We start from the raw sequence: 13,562 nt of genomic DNA, 5'->3' as shown, positions 1-13,562 counted from the left end.
ACATAGGTATTCTCGTAGTGTTTCACAATGAATTCTAAGCCATAATGTGGTGGTAGGGAGTTGCTTTAGTGAAAGGACCATGTTGTGTGTCAAGCTATTTCAGCTTATTCAAAAACTGGTTAAAACATTACTTTTAGCATTATGCATGAACACAGCAACGCAATTAATCTTTTTAGATTGTTACTATAACATAATGTCTTTAGATTATTATTATAACATAATGTCTTTAAGAACAAGTTAATTCATGTTTTCATTGCTGCCATTTAACTTAGTAGTAGCTAGGAACTTAAAAAAGCAAATCAGGTTCTGTATTTTGCTACATTTTTAATCTTGGGTGGTAAATATTTTTAGCCACTTGCTGAATATTTAAAGGGAAGGTTTCAATGGCTAAAATCTACAACAAGAATGATAATGACATCACACAATTGGGCAGGGTTGTGATTTTGTAGCAGGAGTTTTTGTGGTTTTGAACATTGCATTTCATAAATAATTTATTTCAGTACGTTAAGCTAATGCAATAGCTTTCACAGTTTTTATCTTATTCTTGCTGAAAATTAGCAGAAAAATGCATCTTTTAGTGCTGTGCTACCAAATTTCATCAGTGTGATCTCTGGAGATCTAGAATTGTGGTGTAAGCTGTCCTGAAAAACACTATTTTGAAAAATGGCATACTATTTTAATATATAAATAAAATTGATTGGAGGGCTACATGCCAGCTACCAATTCTCCACCCTTCACTTAAAGTAAGGGCATTGCTTGCCAAAAGAGATCTGCTATGCATTCAAAAGTGAGAAGTACTGAATAAGGTCTTCATAACAAAGAAGATCATGTGTTACAGACAAGCAGCTAATTCCATGTTCTTTGGACATAAATTCTTTGTGATCCCTTCAGCGGAACAAAAAAAATTAAGTATAGTACCTAACCTAATTCTAAAATAGAGGTTTAAGGTTGGGAAAGGACACTAACATTCAACAAACATTTATTTCAGTTTTTAGGAGCAGTTCTGAGAGTTCTGATTAGAAATATTAATTAGTGATAAGTAAATGGTCTGAGTGAATAAAGGTAGCATATTTAGATGAAATATTGGGGGGAAAATACAGTATTAAATGAATTGTAATTTAGAATGGATAATCACATAACATGAACAAACTGTAAAATCAGTTTTTGGATATGTACATTATTTACCAATCCTTAAACTTGCAATATTAATAGAATTTTATCCCGAGGTTGAATGCAGGCATAAGGGAAGGCATGAAGATCAAATTAGTAGTAATTTAATACTAGTTTAAAACATAGTGTAGCTGAGATTTTCTGTTTATTAAACTTTCAATTAATTGTCATATCTCTTTTTAAGTTTATAATTAATTATTCATCAAGCCATGCCTTCCAGAATTTCACAGGTTTCAATCCATTTGTTGCCTGAATTTACAGTAGACATGGGGATGTAAAATACCTAGATATTGTTAGTTAGCATTCGGCATTAACTGATTTCTGTTCAGATACCATTTGATAAGTAGAGATTTATTTTCATATAAATGAGTAGGTGAACTTAACATTTGTAGCAGTGTAGCCTTTCTTCTACAGGTAAAAGAATCCATCTTCATAAAGATTCCTAAATATTTAAAGCTTAGTTGCAGTTCAAATGCTTTAAATAGATTCCTAGAAACAGAAAAGCTGGAGGTTATCTAATTCTCTTTCTAAAAAATTAAATAACCTCTCAGAAGAAAAAAAAACCCTAACATTTGGAACTTATAAATCAACCATTTATATGCTACCTCTCTCTATGTTAATGAAAGGAAATTTTCTACTGATATATTTTGAACACCTTAAATTGTATCAGTTCTCAAAAAATTATGTTTGTGTTAATATGTTGATATCTTTTTTAAAACACTGAAAATCTTTTTTCTGATAATTTAAAGGAGAGGTTTTAGTCACACAGCACATACTTTGAGATAAAATTTTACCAATATTTCTGAATGAAATTTGGATTTGAGACATACTTTTCTGGTGAAGCACATAGTTTTCATAAAGGAAGTAAATCTCAGGTTAATTGATTCAGAATTGAGAAAGATGACCCTCTCTAAAACTCTGAAGAGCTGCCTCCCATCAGTGTAGACATAATCAGGCCCTAGTGAGCCTGAAAAGGCTTCTGCATCCTATTAAATATCGATGCTGTATATATAATAGCATAGAATGTTCTACATTTGTGAGAGCAGTCAGCTAATCATACAGAGTAGCAAGAGGCATAAGTATTTCCTATATTCTTAGTTTGCCTGTGTTTCACCCATCCTATCAAGAATGTGATTGTTTATTTGAGAGAATCTCAGAGCAAGTATCACCAGTGAACTGTTGCCATTAATGTAGATTTCCACTAAATGTAGGAATTTCTGAAGGAGATTGTAATTCTGTTTAGAGATTTTTGCTTATTTAATAGGGGTGTGTGTGTGTATACACATATACACACATGCACATGAGCATACACAGATGTACATATATGCACGCACACGATGAGAGAGAGAGAGAGAGAGATTTGCAACATTACTTCCCATTTGCTGCTTAGTACAAGATAAGTCCTTTACATCATTGGATCTGCCTAATTTTTTTTAAGAGTCTGAGCTTCTAATTTTTTTGCATATTACTTTGTGCAAATGTTCAGTGCAGTGATCATCTAATTGCTCATTAGGGAGAAAATACTAATAAGTATTGCTGATTTTCTTTTGACTTGCCTGTAGATGGATTAGTTGACTGCATGGATCCTGACTGCTGTTTGCAGAGTTCCTGCCAAAACCAGCCTTACTGTCGAGGATTGCCCGACCCACAAGATATCATTAGCCAAAGCCAGCAATCACCATCCCAGCAAGCTGCTAAATCCTTTTATGATCGGATCAGTTTTCTTATAGGACCAGAAAGCACCCATGTAATTCCTGGGGAAAGCCCATTCAATAAGAGGTGACTGCATCATTGTAGTGTGAAATAAAAAGTAGAATCTTAAGGGCTTTTTTACATTTCTAATGCTATATTTTTTCCCCAGGATAGTTGGAAAACTGCAAACTTTGAACCTCAGACTGTGTGGCTATTATATACAAAACTTCAGACAGTGGTATTGCATTACACATCTTTTCTTCTGTGTGGTGTCTTAAGTTCTAGTAGGACATTCCATTAAGGGTTCTGTAAATCTTATTGACCCAGCTGATTTGAGTTAGCACTGTTGGAAGTATATCAGACTGATGGTGAAAATACCTCTGAAGGGAAGGCAGCAATGCACTTTTAAAGCAAAGCTCAATAAATAATATAAATTATGAATTATTGTAATAACGCTGGTAACTCTATGACAGCATATTGCATAAGCTGTCTGTATGGTGCTTTGTACAGCAGTTACACATTTAAAAATGAGCTTGTAACAGAAAGCAGGTGTCCTGTGCCTTACTGAGAGAAGGTAGGTAATTTATACCAGAAGTCTTCTATCTAGAATAATTTAGCTGCATTAATACAGTTGGACACAGTTGATTAAAAGTATTGGAGAAATGTTTCTTAGAACTCCCTTCCTTAAATTCCGTACTTTGCATCCCCTAGAGATTTACAGCTTGCCTAAAGATTAACAAAGCACTTTTCTTTAGGAAAGTGCAAAAGATAGGTCCTGATTTTAAAATATCATTACTAATTTATTCATTTTACACACTGACTCAAAATGCTTTGGTTGCGATTCAGAAAGCCTTGTATTTGAAATCAAGGAACTGTACACAATAGTGAGACATTTACAGCATCCTCCTCCCATTGTGGCATATCATATAAATTGAAAAAATATGTACATACTACAAACTGAAATTCATGGAATTAGCAAAAAAAAATTATCACAGGTCAGCACTATTTGGAGAATGAAAAAAATCATGTTATATACTGAGGGTGCATTGCTGCTTGAACTTCTCACTGTTGCCTATTGATTTTGAAGTACTCTTTTTCTTGATTGAATGAAATCCACTACCAAGTAAATGTACTCATATTTGTTGTTAGAAAGGAAGATGCCACAGTTCAAAAGGGTAAGGCTGAAATTCTAAATACATTCAACATGGAATTAGCATTTTCAATACAATAAATTTCATTCTAAATAATCATGCATAGGGTTGCACTATCAATCATTGTTTGGTCATTTCATATATTATAAAGAAGGATACCAGATTTGAAATGGACCTTTAACAACAAACTATAGCTAGGTACAACTGTATTTATTTGATGCAACTTTTTGGCATTCAGATTTTGCATGTTCACATACATAGTTAAAATGTCCCGGAAAGAGTCACTATAAATAAAAGCTTGAAATGAGATTGAAACTAAATTGTATATAATGCTGTGAAACTAATATAATTAGTGTTTATTGGTGAGCAAAATCTAATTTGTAAAATCACTGAATGATCTATATTTGCATCTTTCTCCACAGTCTTGCATCTGTCATAAGGGGCCAAGTATTAACAGCAGATGGAACACCACTAATTGGAGTTAATGTCTCCTTTTTACATTATCCTGACTTTGGTTATACAATCACTCGTCAAGATGGAATGTAAGTTTTATGCATTTGAAGTATGACAGTTTTAATTCTAATAACCTTGTATCAGAATCATTGCGCTGATAGGTTGCAAGACAGCTGACTTTCATAGGGTTGAAACTGATTAGGCTTCAGCGAGTGACCACCAGGAGAAACCAGATTTATAGCCTAGACTGGGAAGTAAAAAAAAAAACAAAACCCCAAAGTCAGCAGTGGCAAACCACTGCTAAGAAAACTACATAAACTGAAATCACAAGAAGTTGTACTAGTCTTGAAGGAGGTGTTACCATTAAACCTTAATTGTATGTATCAGTGGGAAAGCTGTGAAGTTAAGATGTATTACTAAATAATTATCTGATTTATCTAGGTTTGACTTGGTGGCAAATGGTGGTGCATCATTAACTTTAGTGTTTGAACGATCACCATTCCTTACTCAGTACCATACAGTCTGGATTCCATGGAATGTCTTCTATGTCATGGACACCCTTGTCATGAAGAAAGAGGAGAATGACATTCCCAGCTGTGATCTGAGTGGATTTGTGAAACCAAATCCTGTAATTGTATCATCACCTTTATCTACCTTGTTCAGGATCTCTCCTGAGGACAGCCCTATTATTCCTGAGACACAGGTATAATGCCATTTAAGTGTAAAGATCTTGGGGGGAATAACTGTAATGCATTTTTCAGTCATTAAAATAACAACAACAATACATAATTTCTATTGGTCTTATCAGCATGCTGATTAAAAAGTTTAAGTTTATAAGGGCCTGGTATTTTCAATAGTCAGCTAATGTCTTAATCTTTCTATAGTTTATTCTGATCCCTTGAACTCTCATTAGCTTCATTTTAGAGTTAAGGATATGTGGTCCCATAGCACTCCTGTTTCCTGACACTTTATCTTACTATTTTCTGACCAAACAATTACATGACACCTCGTAGCTCGTGTGCCTAAAAGAAATCCTACATTTTACATTTACATTTTTACTGACGCTATGTGACCATGTTATTCCTAGTATACCTGCCTATAAGAGAGGCTGCTTTTGAGCAAGTGTTTATTGAAGAGAGTTATCTCTACGTCATTTTTCGAAATACTGAAGAATTTGGATGAGGAGAGTTGAGTCAATAAAAGTTTTCATTCCTGGTGTTCTGTTAAAGGTCTTTGCCAGTATTTTTGTTGTTTGTTTATTTTTTTTTAACTGAAGCGAATACATTTATGCATTTATATTTATTTAATATCCATCTACTTAACCATTCACATTATATTACAAATGCTAGGAAACATTTGCTCGCTTTTATAACTTGATATTCATTTCATACCCATGTACATGTATTCTCAAAAATGCTTTTGAACCCTTTCTTACATATACATAATCACAAAGATAAGTGAATCTCACGCACATTCTGCATATATACACATTTTAGATATTCTCTTGCTTTGGAATGTAAGGCCTTTCCTTAATACCGCCATAGTGTTCACTAGGGAGGCTAACCAGCATTTCAAGACATATATTTATGAAAATATGTTAATGCTAAGGGAAAATCTATGACAACAGATTGTTAGTTGGCTTGAAAGCTTCTTTATCACTGTTCTGTCTGTCTATGTGTTCATTAAAAAGTAGCTCTCAAAACTAAAAAGACAGCACATGGAAAGATAATATCTGGTAAGATTTTAAAAGCAAAGTCAGTGGTTAGAGAACTACCTGCCCATGTGATAGTTATAGCCCATATTGTGTCTCCATCTGGCCTGCAGACCCTGTTGGCACATGGCCTTAAGCAACTTGCTTGTAACCATTTCAGCTGTTTGGCTGAAATGTGAATTCTACTCTTTCCAAAGATAAAAAGTAGCTTTTATCAATGTAAAACTGCCAGTGCCTAATGAGTGATTTTTCTTCAATACAATTTTAGAAAGCTTTTCTTTCTAGGAACTTAGGCAGGCTTCTGAAAAGATTATATGAAATTTATAGTGTAAGTTTTCAAACTTGTTGTTTATCAGTGAAATGACTTCTTGGATAATGCTATGACACAATAAATTTATTGCCAAGTTCAGTTTCAGATCTGTTCTCAAGAAGCTGGCTAATAAAACATCAGCACATAGTAATTGTGTCACACAGCATTACCTGAAAGTCACTTCCCAATTAGATTGAACTGTTCCCAACTGCATCCCAATCATGATTAGGCTTCTCTCAGAATCTCTTACTTGTATTTTTTTTTTTAATTGTACATTTAATGTCACATATAGCTTGGTCCCCAACATATTTCTTATGATTAGTTTCCTTCCTTTAGCAGTTTCATTTTGAAGTCAGGTCATATATTTTTCCCTGAGCAAATGTGGCACATAAAATAATATAAACAATTATTGTTTTACACATTAAGAAGGAATTGGTGTATCCCATAGGTTGGAACCATGCCTGGTTGTGCTTAAAGCAGTCTCACTGAAACGTTAGTCATGACAATTTTGTTCAAATGATTTCAGTGGATCTATCTTAGATCGCATCTATATTGAATTCTCTGTCTAATATATTTAGTCAGGGAGAAGTAGTGATGATAGAAGATTTTATGAAAAGATACGGTGTGAATGTTTTCCTTGCATGGTTTTTCACTATATCCTATCAATGCAGCAGTGTAGCTAATTGGTAAAGACAGTATTATATATAGTGCATTTTGGGACAGGAATTCATCCTATAGGTTTCTTTGCAAAATTCATTGGTTTGAATGATATCCCAAGAAAAGTATTTTTTTAGGTGATTAACTCAGTCGCACTAATACATTATTATTTAATTGAAAAGCGTTTATATGCAGGTAACTAAATTCTGCCTCCAAATCATTTTAAAAACTATGCAGTAGGATTTTTTTTCTGAAAGACTATATAACATACAGCAGCAGGCCTGCACAATTCGTAGAAGGGAAAAGGGCAGATTAATACCTTAAAAATAATTGCAGGCCACAAAAGAATAGCTGGCACACTGATTAAGCTGTTTGGTGGCTGGAGGTGCGGCAGCAGCAAAGGAGCTGCCAGTATCCATGAGGCCTGGAAGTATTGGAGGCGCTCGGCAGCATGTCCTTCAGGGTGGAACTGGCTGCAAACACCAAGGCAGCGGCAGATCCTTCCTGGTTTGGCAGCAACGGATTGGTTACTTTTCAAAAACCACCAGTAGGCAGCACAAGGCTGTTTGACAGGCCAGGTGCGGCCCACATGCTGTCTGGCCTGGGCTAGATGTTTCTTTCTGCACTAAGCCTTAATGCACTGGAATCAGGTAGCAAAGTATGCTAAAAAGAAATATTATGTTTTTTCAAAATTGATTTTTTTTTAACAAAGAAATCAAGAAAAAATATATTCCATTGCTTCAAAAATTCTACAACTCTACTGATAACCGATCCTGTGGCAACTGTATTTTGGAATACTGTACTTCTATATTACTCAGGCAGCTAAGAGAACCGATAACTTCAGATGTTTGTTTATTAGAACCACCTCCTTAAAATACCTTGAATCAGTTTAAATTTATAAACAGAAAACCATAACAATCATTTAAAATAATATAAAACATGAATATTACAGATGGATGGAGAAAGAAAACAAATCTGTGGGCTGAACTGCAACCCAACATCCCTCACCATTAATCATGCTGTCGGGGACTGGTGGAAATATAGTTCAACAACGTCTGAAGAGTCGTAGTTCCCTACCTCTTTGTTTCAGTGTTTAAAGAGATACATTCCTACGTCAAGCAATAAGGACTGCGTATTTCCAGTGCTAAACAGCTTGATGTTCTAAACAGCTTGATGTTGAGCATTATAGAAACAGAGGCATATTTCATAGCATTTGTGGGGGGAGTATAGAAATGAAATAAGTTATATTCCAGAGTAACTTCTATTGTTATTCTAGCATCCTTATACCACAAACAAAAGGAGATTTGCAAGAGAATTCCTATGAATAGTATGAAATGAGACTTGGAGTGTTATGGTTAAGACTGAATATTTCTAAAACCTGAAGTGGGAATTAATAGTTTTGATGTTTTGCCATATGGTGTGAATGCCAGAAAAGGACACACAAAAACTATATTTGTCATTTGCTTGCTTCAAATCTGTATGTATTTTCACCTTTGTTTATAAATAACGCTTTAATAAATCTTTAAGGAAAAAAAAAGACTGAATTACCCAGTCATCTGAAGGGTATTTGCACTGATATCCTATAATTTTTCATCTTCCTATGATCCTTTGGGAAGCTATTTGGAGAGTTGTAGATCAAAAGTCAGGAGAAAGAAGTTCCATTCTGTGAATTTCTTTCCATTCTTGATTCTGCTGATACAACTTTAACTAAGTAAAAAGAATCTCTTGCCTTATAAATACAGTCATCTCACAAATCACAAATAATCAGGAGGAGGGGGAAGGGAGGGGATGTTCTTAATGCATGTCCATCAGCCCATTAATGTTTCCTCAAAGTGTTCAGTACTCCTCAAATTATTTTGGGCTTCTGACCTTATAGTAAATATGAAAAGAATATGCTGGTGCTCATTCTCTCAAATATATTATTTTTGTATCTGGTTTTTTCTATGTTTATTTTTTTTAACTTACCTTCTTTGTCCTCATATCAGCAGATTCAAAGTGGTGACATACATACATACATACATACATACATTCATTCATTCATTCATTCATTCATTCATTCATTCATTCATTCATTCATTTATTTATTTGCTATTGGATTTATACTTTGCCTTTCTGTTTATTCCAGCACTTAAGGTAGCCTACAACAATAAAAACATAGGGTATAAATCTTAATGAAACTAATAAAGATAAGGTCAAAACCAACATTGAAATCAGTCATTTAAATAAACAGATCTTTTTGGCATCTTCCTTAATAGTGGGAGAGGATCAACTACATCTCCTTCAGAGTGTATTCCATAGCCTGGTAGTCACACAGGAAAAGGTCCTTTCCCAGGTACCCCAAAGCCAAATGTTTGGCTACAAGGACATCTTCAAAAGGTTTTCTCCTCTTTAAGTAACACAGGAAATTCATATGGTAGAGCAGTTCCACAGATAATCAGACCCTAAGCCATTTAGGGCTTTAAAAAGCAACACTAGCACCATATATAGTACTTGATAAATAAGTGGTAACCAGGGCAGATCTTTATTTACAAGCATCATTTGATTTCTGTTCCTTGCACTGATCAGCTGCCTCATTGTACACTGACTGCAGTTTCTCAGCATTTTCCATGTAAAGTGCATTGCAATAATAAATTTAGATTGCAACTGTTCCTAAGTCTGACTGGATCAGGAAGACCTAGCTATAATTATGGAAATACAGTCCTTGCCACAGGTGGGAATCAAGAAGAACTCCCAAACTGTAGACCTGCTGTTTCTGGGGGAATACAGCCCCACCCAGAATAGGCTTCACCTTAGTTCCAAAGTCTTGGTTTCTCTTTCCCAACAGCATCTCCATCTTGTCTGGATTTAATTTCAGTTTGTTCTTCCTTATGCAGCCATTACTGAGATGAGGCCACACTCAAGGGTGCTGATTGCCTCCTTGGAATTAAAAGATAGGGAGCAGTAGAGGTGGGTTTTACTAACATATTGATGGCATCCCAATCCAAAGCAAGGTAAGAATCATGCAAGCCATAGAGTTCCCTGTGCCACTATAAAAGTGAAAGTTGGACTTTGAAGAATCAGGATAGGAAGAGTATTAACGCTTTTGAACTTTGGTGTTGGAGAAGACTCCTTAGAATACCATGGAGAGCCAGAAAACAAACCAGTAGATCACTGAATAAATCAAACCAGAGTTCTCACTTGAGGCACAAATGACCAGGCTTAAATTATCCTACTTCAGACACATTATGCGAAACCCAGCTCTCTGGAAAAGGCTCTAATGCTGGGAAAGGTGGAAGGAAAGAGAAGAGGATGACCAGCAGCAAGGTGGATGGACTCAGTTACAGTGGCAATGAGTGCACTGTTGGAAGACCTGAAAGAACAGGTTAGGGATAGATCATCATGAAAAAAGTCTATGTGGTTGCTAATAGTTGAAAACGACTTGATGGCATATAATCATTTTTTTAAAAAAATCCAAAACTCCAAACCAGCTGTTTCAGATAGATTTTAAACAGTATAAGAGACAAAATAGAACCCTGTGAACACTGATATAGGTGTCGAAGAACAGTACCCCCGCACCACCTTCTGAGCATGTCTTAATATAAGCTGGAATCACTGTGAAACATTGCCCACAATACCCAGCTGTGCCAGATGGTCTAGATGAATATAATATTTGAAAACTACAGAGATAAGTTCTGGTAGGATTACATTCTACTTATCTAATTTCCAGCATACTTGACTTTTTTCATACTTGATTTCTCTTGTGCATAATTGGGTGAGTATGGTTTTTGCAAGCGATAGATTGCTGTGGGTTCCACAGGGCCATTGGTGTTTGATAAAGTGCTTCACCAAAATGTTTTGTTCATTGATACAATAAATCCAGTATACAGTTCTGGGCTAGATCAGATTGCTTTATCTAGGTTTTCTTTAGTGACCTATATCTGTCAGGTCATATTCTCCAAAGTACCCTATATGGGTAGTGAATGGATTCATTCTACAAATATGTCCTGCTGTTTTTGGATTTCATTGGTTATTGTTGGCTTGCTGCAGCATTGCTGATGAATGGTTTCATTTCTTATGCAGTCCATCAGGTGATGCAAAATTTCCTTTGGAGAGACTGCATTTCCGTTTTTGGATCCCTGGTTGTGGAAGTGGCCGTGATTTGGCCCCATATAATAGCACTGGTAATGCTGGTGTATATGGTAGCATTGGGCTTCCACTGTAAACATCAGATGAGTGAAGCTGCAGTGGCAGTACCAATTCTGTTTCTCACTGCAGCTGTTGAGGCAACCTTCTTTTCCATTACTGTACAGTCTCACTATTTGAATTCTTGTACTTGTTCTAATTGTACGACTACAGGTGAGCCATAAGTGGTCAGTAGATTTGTCTTTTCCACACTGATAACTAGTCCAAAGGGCTGAGCAGGGATTGTCATGAAGATATCAATGGCTTTCATTTTGTCATCAGCAAAAATTGCAATATCATCTGTATACATGAGGTTGGTGATGAACTCTCCTTGGCTAAATTCAATTCCACACCTATTTATGAAAACTTTTCTTATGATGGAATCCATTGTAGCAAAATTGTAGCAATAGAATATTCTACTGTAGCAATTGAATAGCAATGGAGACGGTGCATACCTGGCACTGAAGTACAGGACACATCCAGCACTGTAATCAGGAGGTGCACTTTGCTAATGAGAGAAGATCTCAACAGCATCACTTGGTCAACCAGGGGTCAAGATACACAGCTGAGTATCATGAGCATACTGGTGATACCCAAGTCTGTGTTGAGGGATAACTTCATGTAGATATTAAACAAGAGGAATGAGAGCATCAACCCTGGAAGCATGCCTTCTCTACTGTGGCCCCTGCCCTCTGGAACAAAATCCTCCCAGAGAGCTGTGTGGCTCCTAACCTGATAACATTCCAGAAGTCTTTAAAAATATGGTTGTTCTCCCAGGCCTTGGGGTAGGGTGTTTGTAGAGCCCTATTGGTTATGTTTTCTGTTTGAGAGTGTGTGTTTGCCTGGGTGCATCAAATCTTCTTTCTATTGGTTCCTTTTATTGTTTCTTATTTTTTAATATAAGCCCTCAGAGTTGCTTTGGAGTTGGGCAACCTCTACATTTCATATATAAATAAAACAAATAAGCCCTGAGGCAACCCATAAACCACGGGCTTCACAGTCACTCACCTCTCCTGTGAACACCAACTGGAACCAGCCATAGTTCTGTAAAGACTTAATGAAGGTAGAGCAGTAAGCATTTTCACTCTTGTGGAGTCAGATTTCAAATGGGCCCTGAAGAAGTTGCCACTCCATGTTTGATCTGATTCAAAAGGAGAGTTTCTCCATTCATGTGCCAACCCTGTATTGGTTGCAGAAGGTGATTATGTTCCATCAAACAGGGCAGAAAGTACATAGATTTGAAGAATGGATCTTAGTAGTAGCAGTAATATTTACATAGCACATTTCCCCCCAAAGGAGTGCATATGCTATCCACCCTCAAGAGCAGGTATTTCCTCTTTGATGGCACCAATACCCAGTCTAGATCCAGCTTTTGAAAAAAAACTTTTGAGTTGTTTAATAATATGTGGGGCTACCTAAACTATATTCCAGTTGCTATGAAATATTTTCTTGCAACTATGCAAAGTATAGTCTTTATTTTGTCTTAGATGCTATATATATATAAGAAAGCTTCCATAAGCAATATTTTAAACAACTTCATATCAATTGGTAACCATACAAAAATATAATTGTAGCTAATGCCGTGGGAATTAGAAATTACAAAATTAAAGATATGTATGTTTGCAATTTAAAATTAAAAGTGAGGTACTTTCACTTTCTTTTTCTAAGCTTCACCATACAGTACATATTTTCATCACCATCAGTAGAAAAAACTTTTTATGTGAAGGAGTCTTCCCTTAGATTTGTCATACTTTTTTTTTTTTTTTTTACTTCTAAGAATGTGCCTGTTAAATTCCATATTTTTTCTTACTTTTTTAGAAGTAACCCTTTTTTAGAAGTGAATACTTCACTTTTAACACTTTTTCTCCCTTATGCTTAATCTTCCTTTAGTGTACTGTAGTACTCTTGTTAATTTATTTTAAAATCAGCATTTGTTTGTTTGTTTGTTTGTTTTACAAAAAGGACATGCAATCAAACAAATAGGAATCGTGGATTGTTCACTGTTCTGTGTATCACTCAATTCCATTCTCATGTCTCCTTCAAATGGTGGTCTCTCATAGGGCCTATACAAAGGCACAACCAAGCCTTAGCAGAAGATATGCATTTGGAACTGAACAGGGAACGTGGAGCATAGTTCTCAGAAATTTAGATTGAATTGTTTCTAGGGCTTATAAGTGGAGAACTATGCACAATCCAGCAGCACTTCAAATAATTTGCTGCAGAAGGATATTTGTTGCCCTTGTAACTTCCAAATCTA

General features: G+C 35.6%; 1 protein-coding gene across 13 annotated transcripts in view; it reads left to right on the top strand.

The window, feature by feature from the left end:
* Positions 1-13,562, top strand: part of TENM3 (teneurin transmembrane protein 3) — a 470,513-nt gene that overhangs the window by 408,355 nt on the left and 48,596 nt on the right. For 11 of the 13 annotated variants that reach the window (XM_088131934.1, XM_088131955.1, XM_088131950.1 and 8 more), the window contains 4 exons: positions 2,733-2,949; positions 3,032-3,100; positions 4,436-4,555; positions 4,908-5,169. In XM_088131934.1, coding sequence (XP_087988060.1) covers positions 2,733-2,949; positions 3,032-3,100; positions 4,436-4,555; positions 4,908-5,169 — 668 coding nt within the window. The remainder of the gene's footprint in view (positions 1-2,732; positions 2,950-3,031; positions 3,101-4,435; positions 4,556-4,907; positions 5,170-13,562) is intronic. The other 2 variants (XM_088131944.1, XM_088131957.1) reach the window with 1 other exon arrangement.

The sequence above is a fragment of the Python bivittatus genome, unplaced genomic scaffold (assembly GCF_059951505.1).
Source record: "Python bivittatus isolate LINGU-HERP-01145 unplaced genomic scaffold, Pbiv_v1 ctg000070_np1212, whole genome shotgun sequence".
Taxonomy (NCBI): Eukaryota; Metazoa; Chordata; class Lepidosauria; order Squamata; family Pythonidae; genus Python; species Python bivittatus.
Note: the sequence above shows the minus strand (reverse complement) of the source record. Positions and strands in the feature narration are given on the sequence as shown.